The 21,658-nt window shown below is 43.4% G+C and overlaps 2 protein-coding genes across 8 annotated transcripts in view; one reads left to right on the top strand and one right to left on the bottom strand.

The window, feature by feature from the left end:
• Positions 1-4,478, top strand: part of atad2b (ATPase family AAA domain containing 2B) — an 82,589-nt gene extending 78,111 nt beyond the window's left edge. For all 3 annotated transcript variants that reach the window (XM_034579540.1, XM_034579542.1, XM_034579541.1), the window contains one exon: positions 933-4,478. In XM_034579540.1, the coding sequence (XP_034435431.1) occupies positions 933-974 (42 nt within the window). In that variant the 3' untranslated portion in view covers positions 975-4,478. The remainder of the gene's footprint in view (positions 1-932) is intronic.
• Positions 4,479-5,187: 709 nt separating this feature from the next.
• LOC117758140 (kelch-like protein 29) overlaps positions 5,188-21,658 on the bottom strand; it is a 226,329-nt gene continuing 209,858 nt past the window's right edge. For all 5 annotated transcript variants that reach the window (XM_034579550.1, XM_034579549.1, XM_034579548.1 and 2 more), the window contains 3 exons: positions 17,880-18,073; positions 9,196-9,340; positions 5,188-6,592 (listed from right to left, as the gene is read on the bottom strand). In XM_034579550.1, coding sequence (XP_034435441.1) covers positions 6,409-6,592; positions 9,196-9,340; positions 17,880-18,073 — 523 coding nt within the window. In that variant the 3' untranslated portion in view covers positions 5,188-6,408. The remainder of the gene's footprint in view (positions 6,593-9,195; positions 9,341-17,879; positions 18,074-21,658) is intronic.

The following is a 21,658-nucleotide window of genomic DNA, read 5'->3' as shown; positions in this document are numbered from 1 at the left end:
CGTGCTCGGTTTGGCTCAACTCGTTTGGCACAGTGCGCAGCGCGAATGATAGAGACACAGAGAGGAGCAGTAAATTACTGACACAGCCAGTAAAAGCTGTAAAAAAGTAACTTTTTTTTACCATCCAAACACATTTGAAGAGACCCAAATGAACACTGTTAGCGAACACAGTGGAGCCGTGCATGGCTCCCTGGGTGTCTGCCTTGGTGGAGCTGTGACTGGGCTGAGCGCACTCTGACGGTCCCTGGGTCTGAGCCATGGCGCCGTGCATGGCTCCCTGGGTGTCTGCGCCGTTGACTCGCCATTGTTCTGACTCTGTGCACTGATCAGAAATGAGCTTGGCCAGATCACATTCCAGGGATGCGTCACACGGATGCGTATACTCTCTCTTTCACTCACTCACGTAAAACATACTCAGATGCGCTCACAGGTACCGAAATGTGGCACCGACTGATTTATCGTGAATCGGTACCCGGTATTACCCACGTAATCCGGTTAGTACCCTTAAAAGTACAGAGTCTGGTACCCAGCCTTATCTTTAACTGTTGTAAATGTTGATTGGTATCTTGGTAGCGGCGTCTGACGCACTGACTCAGCCGTTCAGATGAGAGAACACACACACTGTAACATCTTCAAGACATTAATCATGGTCTATTGCAGCCTAACATCCATCTCTCTTCCTCCGGCTCTGTTCAGATTTAGTCAGTGTCAAACTCTGCTGTTTTCATGCTGAGAAAAATTGCCTGTCTCATTCCAGCACAGCTTTGCTTCATTTTACATCATTTATCATGGTGAAAGCTGTTGTTTGCTGTGGGAAATTTCCAAGTAATATTGAAACCGTGCACAGATGCTTTATACACACATCCGACTTTGCTGTGGTGGTTGAAACTAAGCAGTGTGTGTTTGTGTGCTTCTGTCTGTCTGTGATGTAGGAGATGGAGGAGAGAATCCAGCATTTTGATACATTCCTGTGACCTGGAGAAACTGTACCTGTCAGGTAGATCCTGAACAAGCCTGGGACCACAAAGACACAAACTTGAGTGAGAGAACGTGAAGGAGCTTCTGAGTCCAGCCCTTGACACGGAAAAACAAACACGAAAAAAAATCCAGCCCCCTTCTTTTGGCAAGGAGGGAGCGCGAGGACGAGGTTGAGGATGGAGACATTCAATGGTGCTATCGTCTCAGGAACCTGGCCAGATCCAGACCCATTCTACACAACCAAACTCCTGGAGGTGTGTCAGCCACACATCACATGCACACACACTAACGGTGACGGGCAACTCTGGTGCTACTCGGGTGCTATCCTAACTTTTATCCATGCTGCTCTTGGGATTACTTCTTAACTTGGATGACTAGCAAAACCAACAGATCGGGTGATGTCATATCACAACCTGGCCGCTTCTTTCCGGAGCAAGCCGTGCATACACTCTTGCACACACACACTGACGATTGGGTATGGGTATGTATGCATTTCTACAAATTCACACCAGAAATGTGTACACAAAGACACACACACTTTTAGATCCTCACCAGCAGAGGTGTGAATGCAAAGTGCCGCAAAACGGGGGGGTTAGATCTTTTTGCTGAACTACGTTGCCGAGCCCATCTTGCCCATAAGTGCAGTGGCGCCTCATCACTGGCCAGTTATCACCCCGATATCACGCGGCTCGTTTTTTTTATCTCTGCCATTTTAGTTACTTGATTAGTTGAATATCTGAGCCACCGTCGAGGACCCTCAACCAGAACTGGAGTTTACAGAGAACTTTTTAAGTGCGAACACAAACTCGCTGAGGTTAGCACAGCAGGATGAGGAGCGATTATGTCCTCTTCAGCAGTCATCAGGTGTGGAAAGCTGTTAGCCCCCCCTCCCCTCTCCCCTCCTTCCCTGTGTTTTTTTTTTTTCATTTTTTTTTTTTCAAGAGCTGTAAAATCCACCTCACTCCACACGTTTGCTCACAGACGGCCTCTGTCCTTCACCGTCTCAGCAGATTGTCGTGTCCTAAATAGTTTGTTCGCTATCTGCACGCCATCCTCCCTCCCTCACTTTGTTCACAGTATGAATGTTTTCCGCTCCCACTCCAGCTTCTGCCCACCAGTGGATGATTTCTATCGACACCCCCGGCTGAGATACTGGAAGCAGTATAAATTGGAACGCGTCTGTAGTTTTGCACTGCCTAGCGTGTGCCTTATTTAAAACCTCATGAAACTCTGAAATATTTTGCAGGATGTTTTTTTTGTGGGTATTATTTACTTAAGTCTCGTGACAATGAACCCAAGTTGGGGTGGGTCTTAATCAGTGAGGTCACAGTGACCTTGAAGCAAAAAATTGTATATATCTCTGTGCCATTAGGTTGATTAACGTCATATCTAGGTTTTTACATCTCTGCTCAGTTAAAATGTCAAAATGGGCCAACAAAATTTTTTGAAAGCAGGAAGAAAATATATTCACGTTTGTGTTGTTACTGAATTTAAATGTGTTCAACTTGTACCACAAAGCAGTCAGGGGAGGTCGGTCTCCACCTGATCCGACCGCAGGTGAAGGTTTTTCTTCAGTTTTTCATAGGAAACATAAATAATAATAATAATAATAATGGTGTGAGTCGAGTGATCGATCGTGCCAAGCGTTATCCCACTCCCTCAAAAAAGGTGCTGACACCAACAGCGCCTGTTCACAGGAATCCTGTTTGAAAATGTTCTGTTAGACGCTCATACGACTGATGTATTACGGTGTATATTTGATGACTGTTTTTTTAACTTTTTTTATAAGATGCTTTGCTTGAGTTGATTTTTTTTTTGGTGTTTTTTTGCATGTGTTGTGATTCCATATTGAACAAGGCCATTCTAGGCAGTGCCCATCACTAAGGTGTACAAAGCATTACATGATTTTATTTTATTTTGTTCTTTCACATGTGTATGTTAGGACTTCATCGATTCATTTTCTTTTTTCTCAACACCAGACGAGAGAAGCTGGATTCTCATTTGTGGCCCACACAGTACATGTTCTTTTTCTGTCTGCAGTAAATGAAGGTGTTTACTGAATTTTTTCATGCCACATTTGATTTCGGGGGAGCGGTGCTCTGTTCCGAGCAGGTGTAGCCTGACGGAGGCCCTCTTCTTTTCTCTCAGAGCGCTCCTCCCCCTCCAATCCTCAAACTCCTCCCGGTGAAACTCTGACCCCAGCTCACCTCTGCCTTTTTCTCAGATTCTGGGGTGACACAAAAAAACGCAAACTGGCAACGACAGGTTAGCACTTGGACTACTGCAGAGAAGAATAAAACCAACGCTACCTCAGCTTAATTTATTTTAAAAACTGTTTACTGGGTACATAAACAGTATTTTCTTTTTCTCACACCTCCCCCCAAAATACTGTTGCAACATCCACAGTACCATCCTCTGTACCAGATCAGTGCAACCAAGGCTGCTGCAGTAACCCAACAGTTGTTTATAGCTCTCTGAGTGTTATGTACGTTTGCATTTGAGCCAGATGACGATCGCATACATTTTAAGGAAACATTTTTTTATGCTTTAGATTCAGGTTGTCTTATTTTCTACTGTACATTGACACGGAGGAGGCGTCCTACATCTGCTCCTCTTTCACATCATCTCCCCGAATCTACAGAGGACTTTTTGTTTTTTGCCTCTTTACACATGATCATCTCCCCCCCCCCCCCCCCCCCCAAAAATGTTCATCTCATTCATTCTTATTTATTATTAAACATGTTCTACACCTAATATTCAGTCAACTGTCTTTTTGTAAGTCTGAAATTTAAAGAATGGGGAAGCAACACGCGTCCGTTTTTACAACAACTTTGCTGAATCGCTCAGCGTTTGTGTAGCAGGTTTTTTGGGGGGGGCGTGTACGGGGGAATAAAGGGTTTACAGGTCTCTCAGGTTTAACACGCGACAACATACCCTTTCGACTTTTTCTATTTATTTTATTGTTCTGGTGTTTTCTTCGTTTTGAAGTGGTTACGGATTGTGGCATACTGGAAGTGACGATTATTAGGATGGAACAGGATATTTAAAAAACGTATTGTCTTTGAGTAAAACCCTAGGAAGAGAAACAGGACCAGATGAACTTTTGTATTCTTGTTCACTTTCTGCCAAGAGAATTACTTTTTATGGATTTAAAAACACATTGGGAAATAATATATGGGTAGTTTTAAATGTCATACATTGTGATCTTCCTTTCTTGTTATAAATAGTAGCCAGTTTGGACTAACAACCAATTTTTGTCTGGTAGTTGAGACTACTTAGTCCAGTATGCAGAAGGAGAAAGGGTTTGTTCTATCCCGAAATGATTTTGTTCTTCCCTATTTTTTTCAAAGTTAATTTAGTCAAGACTTTTCATAGCTTTGTCAATTCTTTTCTTTTGTGTATTTAACACACCTGTTCGCAATTGTTACTTTAGTGTAAGTTATATTTGGAAATGAAACATTTACTGTATTTCTCAAATAAACTGCTGTGATATACTTGAATAAAAAGGTGCAAACTGTAAAATTTGAAGTGTTGTTCTTTCGTGCGGTAAAGTTGGAAAAAAAAAGAAATCCAGAAAAGAGAAAGCTGTGAAAAGGCAGATTGGACTAGGGTTTTCAGGATTACTTTAGTTTTGTATCCAAATAAGGAAAACCTGCTTCTGGTTTAAAGGCAGAAAGCTAGTATATTTTATATTATGTTATATATATATATATATAAGTGAGTATAAGCCTTATCAAAAATAACTCTTTAATAATAATTATAATACTCTTTGGTATTTTTATGTACCAAAATGTTCTTTTCACCCTCACTCTGTGGTAAATGTTCATTTGAAACCTGACTTACCTGATTCAAGCAGAGTGATTTCCACGGTGGCCAAGATGTAAACGGAAAACACAACTGAAGCAGCCTCAACACAACCACAACAGAAGTGAGTGACAGCGGATTTTGACAACGAAACTAGCGGAGTTATTCTCTGCACTCAAGTCATGGATGTACAGAACAGGTGAGTCAGCACAAATGACAGCTCACTTGACCACAGAAAGTAACTGTGCTCGTTTCGTTGTCGCTCACTTCCGTTGTGGTTGTGGCTTTTGTGTTTTCCGTTAAGTTGCTTGTGTGAGACTTCTCAGCCACCTTGCATCTTCCTTGAGAAAGCTGAAAATACCTCTAGAATCACAGATGCCAAAAAAAACCAGACTTGACGACGTGTTTCTTGTTCTGGTATATGTATTAGGTTTCAATAATAACAATTGTTAATTTCCTCTTTTTGGGTACAGATTTACAGACATACCGTTTGATTCCAACCTATCCGTTTTTTTTTTTCTAAAAACATTTATACAGAATTGCCTTCAGGTTTTTAAAATATACATATTTCCTTCTTGTATTTACAGAATACCAACCCAACGTCTTTTGTGGATTGCAATGAAACACATTGTACAAATCAAAAAGAAGGTGGGAGGAGCTACTGGTGTAAGACAAAGAGAAAGAAATTAACATGGATCAACAGATAAGTTGAATGAGAACAGTTACAGGTGATTATTGTGCTTTTATCCGGAGGAACAGCCCCAATTCTAACATCTCATCAGACGTCAGTGAAAGGGAGAATTCCCTCTCTCTGAATCAGTTTTTTTCCCAGAGAGCATGAGTGAAAATCAAGTGGAAAAACAGGCCACTCAGATGATACCTCAATCAGGTTGCAACTACTAAAGAAAAATAAAGACTTTCTCTTTTTAACACTACCTGACCCAGATTTTATGGATGTTTTTCCTATGTTTAGCAATTCATTAAAAGAACTGGGTTACGTGAAGTTCATATGTTTTCTAAATGACCTTGAACTCAAGCTGGCTGCAGGAATTTCACTTTCACAAGAGGAACAGAGTCCTTTCCTTCACTTCTCCTCCTGTCCTGTAGATGTCACTACTGGAATAAACCTTCACACACCACAAACAAAACTCTCCGCTCTAATGAATGACTAAAAAGCCTGAACAAAATTTACTCAATCAGACAAGAATCTGGATCTGCGATGGCTTCCACTGCGCAGACTCAGTTTGTTAAAGAAACGGGGAGTTGGTGAGTTCACAGAGATCTGGAAAAGACACAACTCAAAATCGAAAACAAAGCTTGTAAATTACTAAGACGGCCCCTGTGCCTGTTGGATGAGAAGATGAACTACTACCATGACACGTACAGTACTGGAAGTTAGGCATCACCACCTGGCATGGCCGAGTAGTTGAACATGAGTACATTCTGCACAGGGCGTTTTGGGGGGGGGGGGGGCGTGGGAGGGACGGGTAACGGGGTGGATGGAAGCTGGCGTCAAGTCCGGAGGTCGCAGACCGACCGGCCCTAAGCTGCCGTCGTGCATCGTCCCACAACCGGAGCTCAGCTGGTGTTTGGCGTCGACCCAGTGTGATCGGGTGCGAGCTGCCCTCAGCCGCTCTGGATGTACTTCTTGATGACCACGCAGCCGTGTCTGAAGAGCGGGCAGGGCAGCGACTGCAGGAGCGACCAGGAGTTGGTGCAGGGGTCGAAGGTTTCCATGTTGCCGAGGGCCGGCCCCTCGCTGCTCACGATGCCTCCTGTGGCGTAGATCTTCCCGTCCAGGATCACGGCACTGCGTAAAGACACAAACGATTGTTTTGTTCAGTTTTCTTCCTTTTTAAAGGTTTGAATTCTTAACGGAACAGATGAACGTTTTTGTAGTAAATGTGTGTATCTACTGTGGAGTGTTGGATGAGACAGCTAATGGACAGATCATGTCTCTCCATTAGATACATATAACAATAGTCCACAGCCTCTTAGCTCAGCAGCCCATCAGTACCCCTGGCAAGGAGGTTATGTTTCCACCCCTGTTTGTTTATTGGCTGATTTATGTGATTGTGAGCAAGATTACACAAAAACAACAAAACAGATTCCCATGAAACATGGTGGAAGGATGGGCCGAAGAAGAATCCATTAAATGTAGGTGTGGATCTGGATATAGGGGCTGATCCAGGAATTTGATATCACTTTTTGTCAACATGGTGGGGCCTTTTATTCATGAGTCTTGATTAAAAAAAGAGACTCATTTTTTTTGACTGTGCAATTTGGTTCAGATACAAATTACATTTTTAATGTTATTTGTTTAAATCCTTAAAAAAGATTCAGGTGTGAAAACAACAAATTGCCATTTTACAAGAGACTATGTGCTTGTTTCTTTGACCATGACCGATAACTTCTTGGAGTTTCTGGTGGTTGCTAAGCAACTGCTCAGAGCAATTGCTGTTTACACATTGATTTTTAAAATAAAGTATACAAACATGATATCATAAGTTAATTAATGAGCTTTTGAGGGGCCGGCAGCTGGATTTTGTTATTTGATCAAGTCAGGCTAGCAGTTTCCCGTTTCCAGTTTTTGTGCTAAGCTAACACACATTTTGGCACAAATAATGACGAGAGGAACTCAGTGTCAGGAAGACAGGTATGTCGGTGAGGATACGCAGGTGTAGCTTTGATATGAGATAGCGACAGTGTGAGTCACAGCAGCAGGAATGTTACTCCTGTTGTTGATTGTGACCAGACAACAAAGCCAGACAGAAGACAGCGTCTCTAAAAAAAACACGCTGATTGTCACGCTGGGGGCCGCGTCAGGAGTTTATTTGACATCAATGTCGACATGCCCAACAAGGCTACTTTGTACGCTCGGGTAAAAAAAAAAACACACACACATTACATTCCCTCTTGAGGGCAAAGGAGAAAAATAATGAAAAAGCAAATATCTGTACAAATGTGCTCATTTGATATGAGAAACAGAAACAAGAGTTTGTGTGCAGAGAGGATTAAAACTTGGGCTGTAAGCTGATTAGGGCTTTGTACTCCTATTGGGGTTTGTAACGATCTGCATTTACATAAGGTGCACGCTCAAACACACACGGAGAGAGAGAGAGAGCGCAAGGGCAAAAAAACACACGCAGTCCTATTGCAGAAAACACTGCTGGGACTAAAAAAGATTATTACATAAAGCCTAAATCTACTCAGGGAGAAAGCGCAGCTGATCCAGAATGGAGAGAGCACAGGGGCAAAGCCTGGAGCAGCTCTCCTCGATAAACGGAGGGGAGGTGCGGGCCTGCAGGGAGGTGCGGGCCTGCAGGGGGCTGCGTGGACGCAGCGAGGGGAGAATATCAGCTCTCCTGCACGATGTCCTGCGAGACTCCAGCCTCGGTGTTGGAGCGTGCAGTGCAGATAGTGCTGTTTTCTGAGCAGCTCTCTTTTTAGCGTGTTTGTTGTCCCCCCCCCCACATCTCTTCCTCTGTTGTGTCAGACTTAGTTAAATGTAGCAGAACAGCTGCCTGGCGTGGTCGGCTGCAGCTTATCAATAACTCTGACAACGTGATTTATGATATGCATTCGGCACATAAGATCACCGGCTGTAATTGCTTCCCAAATGCATCTCAGACTTCTCTCTTTCTCCTCCTTTTTCTCTCCTCCCTTCTTTTCTTAGCCTCTGCAGAAAAAAGAGCCTGGAATGTAGAAAACTGGGTTCATTATCCAGCAGGCAGCACACCTCAGTGGCTCGAGCTGACAGGGATATTAGAACACCATCCCATTGTTGTTAATTTTCATTTATCTGCCCTTATCAGCCATTAGGTGTCCACAAATTCTATTAGAGCTTCAGATGCATTCCGCAGTTTCCTGCCTTTTTAAGAACACAAACATTGCACTCACCTAACTGCAGGCAAATAAATAAATAATATAACTCAGGGTAAAACAGGGAAATTAAAAGGGAAAGTCAATTAAATCTTTTTGACCAGATGCATCTTGTCTCTCACAGCCATGTTGCTGATCAAGCAAATTGAAAAAAAAAATAAAAATCAAGCCCATGAATTAGAAAGCTATTTTTGAACCGAGGGGGAAATTTCACAAATGAAAATGCATCATGATAGGATAATTGTCAGACGCACAACTGGATTTGTTAAAACTTTAATTAGCCGGCCTGAATATGTTCTCCCTGTGCAGCCGTTAGCCCCGTGTTGTAACACGACGACTGACGGATCAGTGTGAGTTTTATCTTTTAAAGCTTGTGCAATAAAATCATTTCAGTGTTTTTGAAGCTTCGCACAAGACAGACCTGGAATTTGATATTTAGAAAAGAAAAGAAAAAAAAGAATATTTTCTTTAAAAAAATCCACTCTGGGGATTTAACTTACACGTGGCGCTGCTGCATTAATAATCTCTTACCTGCAGAACTGCCGAGAGTGATTCATGTTGGGACCAGCCTTGATGTTGCCTTTGTCTGGGTCATAGATAGTGGTAGCTCGAGCATAGGCTCCTCCCAGGATGAATATAAAGCCATTTAAGCTCACTGCAGGGGCGTATTTGTTATCTAGAGATACGAGAGGAAGACAGAGAGAGAGAGGGGGGAGGAGAGGAGAGGAGAGGAGAGCTTTTTGTTAAAACACAACCATTGTTTGCACACCATTCTCTCACACAGCAGAAAATTTCCATTCAGTGTAATGGTCTCAATTTATTTTCCTCCGCCTATTCGTCTCCCCGCGGTTTCCCCCGGCCGCATGCAAAAATCATCATCAACATTCTCCTTATCACTTTACAGATGTGCCATTCACAAGATTGCTTGGCGAGAAAGAAACGGAATAGATGGTGAACCGGTAAAAAAGCACTGTTCATAAATCACTGCGGCTTTATTGGGTTCTGCTCCTGAATGTGTTTGGGTTGGGCAGCAATATAAGAGTTACCTAAGTCCCAATGATTCACAATTGCATTACAACCTCTGGCACCTCCATAGATGGGGGGGGGGAGAGAATGGGCGAAATAAATAAAAGAGGAAAACACTGCACATATATTGAAAATACATGAGTGAACAGGTTGGCATACTGCATACTGTGCATACTGTATAATTCAATCTGATACAGTGTGTAGCGCTGAGGCGTTGAAGGAGCACCGCAGAAGAATTATAGATGATGGGGAAACAAAATGAAACAGTGGTTTGGGTGGAACGATGCCATTGGAAACCCGCAGCTCGCGAGCAGCAGCCGTGCTGTGTGGGAAGAGGACGTGTATTTCAAACTCGGAGGGATTTCTCTCGAGCAGACTGCAGCTGGCCAATTTACACCCGGCATGAATAATGCACCTTCACTTGGCATCGAGCTGCCGTCTGCTTTCTGCCACAGCCGACGGACATCCCTCATCGGGGACGGGGCGGCAGGAGGGGTGAAGTCCGATGCCCTGGTAATGATGACACAAGCCAACAAACGCTCCTCTGCTGTAGTGAACCGCCTCAACCCTTTTCTAGGCCTTCGCCCCAGCCGCTGAGAGAAGTCGCTGCCATGCTAGTAGCTCTAGCATCGGCGCGCTAACATGCTTCCGATGGCAATGCTAGCATACCGACGTTAAGCTTAATGTTAACCCTTAAGCTTGTTAAAATGCAAACATTAGCTAATTGGCATACAGACGGACGACATGAGTGTTCCCCAAAAGTGAAGTCAAAGCGTCTCAAACGGCCCCTGGTGGCTGGCTGCAGTATAGGCACTTCAAGTAAAAGTTTCTAGATCGTTCTTATCAAACTGATGCATGTTGAAGTGTTCATTTTTCTGGTTTAGTTGATTTATTTGATGCTTTAAAAAATTGGGTCAAATGTCATGATTGACCACTGAGACTGACTCGTGATTGGTCGAGTGTGAATATTGGCAGGACCTTAATACCACAGCTCCATCAGCACCAGATGGCTCATTCATATCCGGGGTATTTTCATTTCTAGTTAGTGAGAGAAAGTGGAGATGTGTCGTCCATCTTTATATACAGTCTGTGCACTAAACTCGTTACTTTAATACATTTTGTACATTTTGACCTGATGATGGCGCAAGAACAAAATTTAAAGGCTCATCAAAGTTATTATGAATCATCCTGAGCAGGAACACAAAACTCAAATTTCAAGTCACAAATGCCAACGTCAGAGGATCACCTGATTCAAAGGTGGTTTATCCTCCTGGGAACATGAATATCTGAACAGAATGTCAGTCTAGCCAATAGCTGTTGAGATATTTTAGTCTACACTAAAGTGGTGGACCAACCAACTCAGTTTGCTGACTTCACTTGATTGTTTCATGTGTTCTTTTACCACACAGATCATATACACACAGATCTAATGGTAACTTCCATCGGATGCCTCAGCTTCAATTACTTATCTCAACTGGTCTTCGCAATCTGCCTGACGTGTTTATTTTCTTTTACCATCTTCATCTCATTGATATGCCGCTGCCAGTCTCTCTGTGTGTGTGTGTGTGTGTGTGTGTGTGTGTCAGTGTAAGCTCGTGTACATGGTGTTTTGTGTTAGGTCCCATAAACACAGAACACTCATTTCTCTCTGCTCGGCACCTGAGGCAGAATAATAACACAATCCTCTCAAAGGATTCTTTCTTTTTTTCCCCCCAAAAGAAACTCACCATCTTTTCATCTCTCTCTCTCTCTCTCTCTCTCTCTCTCTCTCTCTCTCTCTCTCTCTCTCTCTCTCTCTCTCTCTCTCTCTCGTGGACCAACAGTGCTTGGAGGATCACCAGGCAGGTAAATCTCATTCTCAACCAGCGAGCCTCAGAGGACTGCTGTCGGGGTTCAAGATCTCTCCACCACTTTGCTTTCGCTCTTATCCCCTGGCCGCCGATGCAGAAAACGAGCCGTTTCTGCTGAAACAACACGCAGAAAAAAGAGCGTGCACGTATCGTCTGCATCAGCTGAAAACTTTTTAATTCTCACACAAACCCTTGCAATACATCCTGTGTGGTTTCGCTGCTCGGAGGTTAGAAAACTCATGCAAGTATCTGACCACACTCTGCATAAGAATTACTGAAGGGAAGGAGAGAAAAAAAAGACGGAAAACAAAACAAGGTTTTAACAGCGCAACAGTGGTAGAAATACAGCTGCGCCTGCAGGGCAACACAAGTTAACACAGCCTATCACACCCTGCTAAAACAGCTTAGTCACCTAGTCTGCGGACCCTCAGGCTGAGGTCAAGGACGAGCAAACCAGTGAAAACACACACACACACACACACACACACACACACACACACACACACACACACACACACACACACACACACACACACACACAGCCATAATGGAATTTGTGGTCTCTGTTTAAACAAACACTTTGTTGTTCACCTCACATCCATCGCTATCTGATTCCTGCATCATAACAGTAGATATCTGATGCTGTAAAACCGGAACGCAACCACAGCCTAACACACACACACACACACACACACACACACACACAAATATATCACAGGCAACTCCATCAAACCGATACTGTGCAGATCTAGATAAGACTGCTCTCTCTGATACAGACTCCCAAACAGCGGGCGTTGTCGCTGAGCCGCGGCACAACATCGACACAGTAACGTGCAGTCACACATGGAGCAGGACCAAGAAATCTAACAAGATGTTCTCCTCCAAAGAAAAATAAAGATGGAGGACAAAGTGGCGGCTATCCTCTCCGGCGTCCCTCGTCCCAGCAGAGAGCATGAGGGAGTAGGACAAATAGGACAAAGAACCTTCACTTCTCGCTGCCAGAAGCTTAGATAAGATAACAACAAGGTAATTGGGGCAGGGACAACTTATTATTATTTTCTTCTCTTTCACACAATGTCCTTTTATGTGGTGGGAGGAGAATAAGAGCAGCCTTTGAAATGACGGGGCCAAAAGAGCAGGAAGACGATGATGTGTTTTATTCGCTATGATAGAGAACGATGTGGGAACGGGGGCATGTCCAATTAGGTAACTATGGAAACGTCTTGTCCACCTCTCCTGCTCTTTCCCTTCCTCTTCCTCCATTAGCACCCCTCAATTGCCCTTCCCCATTTGGCTGCGACGTCATGGGTGCCAGTAATTGCTCGCCAGTCAATTTCCCGATGGAGCAATCTGGACGTGGCGTTTCGACTCTCCTGTCCCCCGAGCCGACAAGTCAATGGAGGCCTGTGTCACCTGGTGAAGCATGCTGGGTGAAAACTGGGGGGAGGGGGGGGTCTGCTGGAGTGTGTGTGTGTGTGTGTGTGTGTGTGTGTGTGTGTGTGTGTGTGTGTGTGTGTGTGAGAGACAGAGAGAATGTGTGAAATTGTATAATTGGAAACGGCTTTGTTTGAGCCACTTCACCTAAATTAAGAAAAGAAAAGAATTCTCCTTTTAGTGTTTTTTAGTGACACTTGTACTTTTTAAGCGAGTCAATCATGACATTTCCTTTGAGCATCACATCACTAATTAAAACTAAAGCTACAGGAATAATACACCCTTGTACAAACCTACCCACAAAAAAACACAGAAACCATCTTTCAGAAAAAAGGTATTTGTCGTGTACCTCAACTTTTGTCCCAGTCACTTACATGGAGGAGGCAGGGTGTACAAACTATACTGCAGCCAACCACCAGGGGGCAACCAATACACTTTGGCTTCACTGTTGGAGAGCCATCATGTAGCCCATTTTTATAAACAGTATTCAACGTATACATAATAAGAATACAAACATGTTTATGTTAAAGCTTAGCATGATTGGTATTTTATGTGAGCTTGTTATCGAGATATGTTTGGATGAGGGTAGACCAACATTGCCATCCCATATATATATAAATGTGTGCGTGTGTGTGTGTGTGTGTAAAAAGAGATAAAGAGATTAAAGTCTTTCTAATTTCGATCAAATGAGATACGTGTTCAAGGATTTTTATACAAATCCAGCAAAACATTTTTTCAGGGAAATTTTTTGGAAGGCCTGTCAAAGTCCTATTTGCCTAATCTATGTTGCAGCGCCAACAGAAATGATAAATTAAAGAGGTCTGCGGCTTTTTCTCAGTAGCAAGGACATTTTTTCTGAGATGTGTCAGGCTGACTTTTTTCTAATGTCATGGTACAAACAAAATTCCTTTCACCTCCATTGTTGTGGGGTTGAGGCAGAAATCTCAGAGACAAATATCTGGAAACCTTGGCATTTTGGTAATTTGAGTGAGCTGCAGTGAGTTGACCTTCTGAGAAAAGCAATGAGGCTTCATAAATAGTTTCCTGCATGTGTGGGTGCTCAATTATGCTCCATGTTCCAGCACATACAGCGCTCACTAGACAGGTGGAAGACAAAGGACGGTATAGATGAACAAAGCCGTTGAGACACCGCGTATCTCAATAGACTTCTTGACTATTTTTGGCACGAGCAATATTATTTGTCACTCTGCGAGGGAGAGGAAGTCGGTCCTGATATGTGTTTGTGAAACCCATTTGCAGTCCAGGCGGGAGATGGTCCAAGCAGTTGGATATCACACGTACGCACACACACAGACATACACACAGCTGTATTTGTGTCAGTCGATAAGACAGCACTGAGAGACAGAGGGGCGAGGTGTGTGTGTGTGTGGGGGGGGGGAGAAAGTGAGACAGAGAGAGAGAGAGAGGACGGGGTGAGAGAAAGAGAGAGAGAGATGAACGGGGAGATTAGAGAGGGAGAGTGATGGAGGGAGGCAGAGGGTTGATCGAGAAGTGCTCCCCACCCGCTCACTAAAATCATCGCCGGCCCAATTTCACAGGAAGCACTAAACCCGTCCATTATCTCCTGGCTCGTTGGCTGTCAGATGCAGGCTCATCTACAACCTGACGGATGACGGTGTGTCTGTCTGCATCTGTCACGCAAGCATACACACACACACACACATATATATAAAAAGACAAACACAATGCGTGCACACACACACGCGGAGTAACCTCCTGGCTCGTTACATAATTCATGTGCTGTGTACCTGTGCCCCCAGGGGATGTATGGTTGATATGAGGTAAGCAGAGGTTTGTGTGTGTGTGTGTGTGGGTGTGTGTGTGTGTGTGTGTGTGTGTGTGTGTGTGTGTGTGGTTGTGCGTTTTTCTCTCCCTCTCATTTCTCCTCTGCCAGCTGCTCTGCCAGCCCTTTAATACCATTCAGCTCTCACCCCAAACACCCGGGTTACATAATCATCATTTCGCTCATAGTAGTGTGTGTCTGTAAAAGGCCACTAATAACAGAGAGCCGGTTTCTGGGCCACGGCGCTGCAGGAAGCGCCTCCGTGCCGGCGCTTTAATGACACGAGAACAACTTCGTGTCAGGAAACATTTGAATTGGAATTCATTTGTGACCCTGTGTCTTCTCGACACTAATGCCTCTCTTCTTCTGTGAGCGGCATTCAGACAGCTCTCCTCCCCGTGAATCCATCATGTGCCAACATCCTAAATGGGGTAATCCAGTTTCAAATATGGAATTCATATTTGCGTAGAAAATTCATCTAAATGAAAGTAAATATATATATATTTTTTTATTTTGCTTTGTAAATAAGATTTCTGTTGCAGAATTAAAGGACTATTTCAACATCATCGGAATTATGTTTTTTTGCTTTTTTTGTAGATGAGAAGATCAATACCACCCAAGATTAATCCAACATAAAACAGTTAATTATTGATTTTACATTTTTGTTTGTGTGCAAATTAAACAAACAAGATATAACATGTTGTTATAACCTTTTGTAACTGGAACCAGGAAGAGAGACGGCAGCTGTGTCCCAATTCAGGGGCCGGCTCCTTCACCCACAAACAACGGCACTTTCATGGATCACGTGAGGATTCAGTTCTGGATCGTGTCATAAGAGCAACGTTTCCTATGCTAAAGGAGATAAGTTAGGAAGCATTGAAGCTCCTTTCCTAACCCTTGCTGACATATGTCTGGTTCATTTCAGTTAGGAAGGTTTCGAAAAGCAAAATGGACATTTCGAACGCAGCCTTTGTCTTTCCTGATTATGAGAGGCCACATTTGAAGGGGACTTACGAATGGGACAGTCTCGTTGAGCTGCTGTGAGGCAATCCGTCTTCTAATGCTGACTTCAGATGCCCCTGACTTTAGACCCAGCATCTCACCTGTGCTTGCATCACTGCACAGGCTTCGCGGTAAGTTCAGGATGGAATCTGAGTTTTTAAAGTACTAAAGGATTTGGGCCCTGAAAACCTCTCTGAGCTTCTCTGCCCCCTTTCCACTCAACCTTTGAACAGTCTCTTTAACATGTAAGTGCTCCCTTTCTGCCGACATGTTTAAGACTAAAATCAAGACCCTTGTGTTCTCGCAGGCTTTTTGAGTGTCATTAAGTTGGTTTTATTCACAAAATAGCTTTTTTATTTTATCAAATTTGATTTCTTCTCTTTCAGCACTTTGGTCAACTGGGTTTGTTTATAAATGTGCTTAACAACTGGGTTTAAAATGAAGCAAAACCTTATATTTAAGAGACAAATATGAGAATGTTTCTTGTTTAATTCTTCAAAATGGGGCAAATTAATGCATTTTTCCCCAAAAGGTCAAACCATCATTTTAGAGCAATTAATTGTGTTGCTCGAGTTGAAACGTCACATATCTGTTTGTGTGACTAATACGTTTTTCAGACCCGAATGTTAAACGAGAAGTAGCAGGATGTGTTTTGGGTTTTTTTTTTTTTTAAATCAACAGCCATCGTCCCTGTGCTGCAACTTACAAGGACATATTTCTGGATCTTTCCACAGCAAACACAGCTGCTCACTGAGCGTTTTTCCTGCTACCTTGAGTTATGGCAGCTTGGTTAAAGGGTTCCTCCTGGTGCAGCGTCCTTCACAGGCCTCTGGTGGCCTCGACTGGAATGTGGCGGCAGGTTTGTGCGTCGAATAACTACAGAACAGTTTGGCCACTAACATGTCAAAACTATTGTCAGACCAACAAGTTATTTCAGCTTTGGTCATAGCATTATAGTGACAGAGCAATGATATGGAACGACTGGTCACACACACTGACTACTGAATTCTCTCTTGACACGAGTGTGGATCAACATTCTCGCTGTAATAAGCTGTAATACTGATGACTACTGTGGGTTTGCACTATTCTTTATCCTCCAGAAAACTGACCAGCACATTAAAATGGGATTTCCACACATTAAGGTAGAGTTGTTAAAAATGTCCCGCTGGCTGTCAATAGATGAAGTTGTCTGAAAAAGCTAATTCAGACTGAATGAAATGATTGGCTGGCGAACCTGTGTGTCACTAACTGACCTTGTCGGTCAGTGAACGTTCATATGTTTTGACGAAAGGGGCCAACGGGAGGGGGTGGCATGTATCGGTTGCATATTTTCAAAGTGTAGCACTCCTAGTTTTAAGTTGTTTTCATGTATATGTAATCAACATTTGTGTTCTCACATAAATCAGTGCATGTACTGAAAGCAGCTTTAAAGACATTGTGAGGGTTTTCCAGTGCATGAAGTGCAGAGGCAATAGGAACCACTTACTATAGAGCCTTAGGCATCCATCTACTGTGTGACAATAAGTTGCCTTCAAATGGCAATCAGGAGTTGATGGTTTCAACCATAGGAGTCAAGTACATGAGATGATGTTTAAGTGGGTAGAGTTGAGACAACCCTGTTGCTAGGAAACCAGGAAACGATGATGGAGGCTCAACGACAACTGGTTGTTCTCTAAAGACATAAGAAGATGTCAGCGACCACATATAAAAGCAATGCATGTAAATTAATGGTTTGAGTAATATGTAACTTTTCTAATTCGGCTGTTACATTGCTATTAAAAACCAAGCGTTAATGTTCATGTTTTTTCTGATGTGCAAATTAACTAGCGGGTGGATTGTTTGCTCTCAAATGGAAAATGTGGAAGGCATAATGAGGGAAAAGAAACCAAACCAAACAATTGGGATTATCGAACCACATCCTCATACACAGCACTTTAGATAGGAAACAACAGCTTTGTGAGGATACAAAAAGTGACGGCAACAATGGCAACACATCCCCCAGAGGACATAACGTGTCTTCACTTTGTGCTGAAGCTTGCGTGTGAATGAAAGCGCTTGTGAATGTGTGACAATAACAGCGAAGCCGTCGCCCCTCTCACCTATCATGGGAGATTCGATGAAACTCCAGGTGTTGCTCTGCGGCACGTAGGACTGGAGGACACCGGCCGAGCGCCCCGCCTCGTTCACGCCGCCAAACACGTACACCTTTCCTCCGCACACGGTGGCCGCTGAAGAATGGACCGGCTTTGGCAGGGGAGACACTGTTTCCCATTGGTTGGTGATGGTGTCGTATCTTAAGAGAAGAGAAATAAGAGTTACAATGTTTAGATATTTTTAGTTTTTGTACACAATTAGAGTAACTTTCATCTTGAAAAGTTATGACAGTCTCCACTGGTCAAAAAAACACCTAACATCTGGCTTTTTTATATTACATTACATTTCATTTAGGGTTAGGGTTAGGGCTGACGCTTTTAAGTGCATTCAACCATGAGAGTACAAACCCAGAACAACAAGAATCAAGCAAGTACAATTTTCTTCAAGAAAGCCAAACTACAAAGTGCTTTATGTAAGTGCTACTAAATATAGTGGGGTTTTTTTTAATCCAAGGTATAGTGGGCTTTTGTCTGCAATAGGAATGCATACACTTCTTTTTTTTATCCGCCGTTACCATTCGCATTGAACTTCCGGGCATTGGCGTGTAAATAGCAATGACATTTGTCACTGACAACGCGCAACGTAAATTTTTTTCTTTGTGTCGAGCAAAATGCAACAATGGCAAGACAGCGAGTTGAGAGAGCTTCACAGTGTCCTACACGTTTGTGACGACGGACCTGACTCACAACACAGAAACTCCTCTACCGGCAATGTGAAAGTAGTCAATCAGCTTTTTGTGGGTTTACCTGCATTTTGAAAAACCCATGTTTACCTGACAAGTTTGGTGTAAAAGAGGAAGAAAACATCTTAAATCGTGATGAATGATATAAGAACCAAATCGAGGTTCACACTTGACTGATTTAATGACCCCACTTACGTTAAAAAGATCCACATGAGTCTGTAAATTATTCTGCTACAATGCCGTCTCATTTATACACATACACACACGCACACACACACCAACAGTATACAGAAAGATTCAGATTTTTTTGTTCCAACTGGTCTGAATTCGCAGAGAAATGCTCGTTTTAGCTGCAGGGCTGACAGATGTAATTAGCAGAATGCCTACACCACCAGGGAAGATGAAAAAGACCGACCATTACGTACAATGACAGCAATTAAAGCAATTACCCAAAGCAACATATGTTGGGAGCTACAAGCCATTACTCTCTAGAGCTGGGTTGTGTGTCAATGCCGAGCTCTGGACCTTCCTCGGTGAGCCCCCCCCTTTGGCAGAGACTTCAACGCTACGCCTGAAAACTCAACCGACCCGAACCAGCACAAACAGACAGATGAAAGGGCCCCGACACAATGGGCTGCATGACAAGAAGATGCTCGTTCGCAGGGCCGTGCCCTTGTCAGAAGTGGAGGGTGTGGGTGTGTTTATATGTTTATTTCTCACATTTGCATTTGTGAGTGTTCAGACATGTGTTTGTGTGTATTTCTTTTGCCCCGTGGCTCCATTAGCGCAGTGTGTTAGCGGCGCAATCCTGTGTCCACGGGCCACTGATCAAAGCAGCCACGCCGACAGCCTTCCAGCTGGAGTGGGCTTCATTAAAGAGCCGCAAATGGATCCAGGATCTGTGATTACAACACACACATCCATTCAGACAACAGCAAGCCTCCTTAATCAAGGTTGTCTCTTTGTTATAGAAGAAAAAAACACCTTTACATGAAAACCCACGCGTCCCCCAGGAGAAGAATCCTCACACTTCAAACGCTAAACATTTAAGAAACGAGGACCCTCACACTGTCAATTTAAAGGCAATTTTTTGAAGTGTGATTTTCCCACAGGGGTCAATGAACTTCATCAGGTGTCTGCTCCTGTTACTTTCATATTCACTTCTTCACAAAACACTCCCGCAAAGACGTACATGTGTGGAAAGATACTCTTTTCCAGCTGCAGATGTTTCACTGCTTCAGCTCCTTTTTCAAAGTTAGGCTGAATTTAAATGACACCTGGAAGCGCCGGTTGCATTCCAGCTTCCAGGCCGCGAGATAAAGCGCAAGAGGAGACGAGCGAATTAGCCTTCGGGAATATTCGCTTCAGGGGTCTGATCATGTCCTTGGCAACAGCGGTCGATGCGAAGGGTTTAAATTGACTGGCAGTCAGAGAAAGAGACAAAGAAGACACTCTGGGAAAAGGTGGACTCGGAACACTCAGTGTGCCAAGTAGCAGTGTGAAAACATGGACACAGACACACACACACACACACACCAGAATCAGGTTGAGTAACTGGGCTGAGACAGAAGGACTAACACATGTCTCATTCTCTGGCAGATGTAATTACCCCTCGGACCACATCAGAGGAGGTGCAGAACTGTGAGGGTCAGACAGCGCGGAGTGAAGCTTATTAGGGGCTAAGACATGAGGCCAAAAGGAACTACAGCAAACAGCTGGCCACGATGAAAATAGATTAAAGACAAGAAAGACTAAAATCTTGGTAAAGACACATCTTCACATCACATCACTCAGATCCTGTCATGTGGTTTCCAATCTGACGCTTTCTCAAAAAACTTGACTGAAAACACAACAAAGTAAAAACTGCAATAACTTTCAGTTTTCCTCAGCTCATTTGAGCTTTTTCATTTTCAAAGTTTGGCTCAACCGCACTTCTCTCATCAACTTTAAAGCAGCTGCTTTTAAAGCAACACTATGCAACTCTTTTTTTTTTTTTAATCTAAAAATGGCAGCTCCACAATTAGTTTGATGGCTTACTGACTTGGAATAGTGGAGCTGCTCTCCTTTCCTTCTGCTCACCCTGAACACCTGTTCTTCTTCTCTGTGCAACTTCGGTGATCAGGTACAGCCTCCGGTGAGAAGGGTGTAACTGATGGTCGCAGCCAAAATTGTCGGATTCAGGCCCAAGAGAAACGCTGAGACTGAGAAGTCATTAAAACCAGCGTTTAACATCTATATTCAGAGAGGAAACTTTTAAAATATGAGGAATTCTGAAAGGGTTTGGTGAATTTGTTTCAGCTGTAAATCTTTTGGTTCGTAAAGCCGGGGCTCAAGGGTAATATCCCTCGCACAGTTGAGTCTCAGTGAGTCGGACGACACCATCAGCGCTCCGGTCAACAGATTGTTAGGCTTTGTTTTTTCTCTACATTAAAACCATTTCATCGCTCAGACAAGGAGCCCAACAGAATCAAAGCATGTGGCTGCAGAGGGCGCTGTTGCTTAGTAAAAGTTACAAAGTGTTGCTTTGAGTGTAAATTTTGAGATCACCAAAACAGCCAACGGACAAGTTAGCATCTAGCCGGTGAACACAGCTACTCATCTGACATTTCTGACCCGTCAAAGTTTCATCGTGAACCCAAAGTAATTTCCCACTTCTCAGTACCCGTACATTGATTAATTTGTAGCCACAAAATAAACACTGACCAAGGAAGGACAGGTAGATTAAGGGGATGCATCCAGGATGTTTTTCACTTTTTAAAATATTGCGAGATATGGCATTAGCCTTGTCGAAGGTATCCTATCTCAGAGTGCCCTTCTAGTTTGCATCTAGAGCAGGGAAGTGATATCCTATCCCAAGTGGTCACAGGAGGCGGATGTATTTTAATACCAGGTGTGAACAGACAAACTTAGAGCTTACCACTTACGATCAGATCTGTTAGTGTGAATGTTAATTCCAGGGCCACAGTAGAGCACTTAGCTGCTACAGAGCCAGACATTTACACCTTTTCCATTTCCATCAGTTACCAGGAACAGAGCTGAAAC

Source organism: Hippoglossus hippoglossus, chromosome 24 (genome assembly GCF_009819705.1).
Source record: "Hippoglossus hippoglossus isolate fHipHip1 chromosome 24, fHipHip1.pri, whole genome shotgun sequence".
Classification (NCBI taxonomy): Eukaryota; Metazoa; Chordata; class Actinopteri; order Pleuronectiformes; family Pleuronectidae; genus Hippoglossus; species Hippoglossus hippoglossus.
This window is presented reverse-complemented; position numbering and strand designations above follow the sequence as displayed.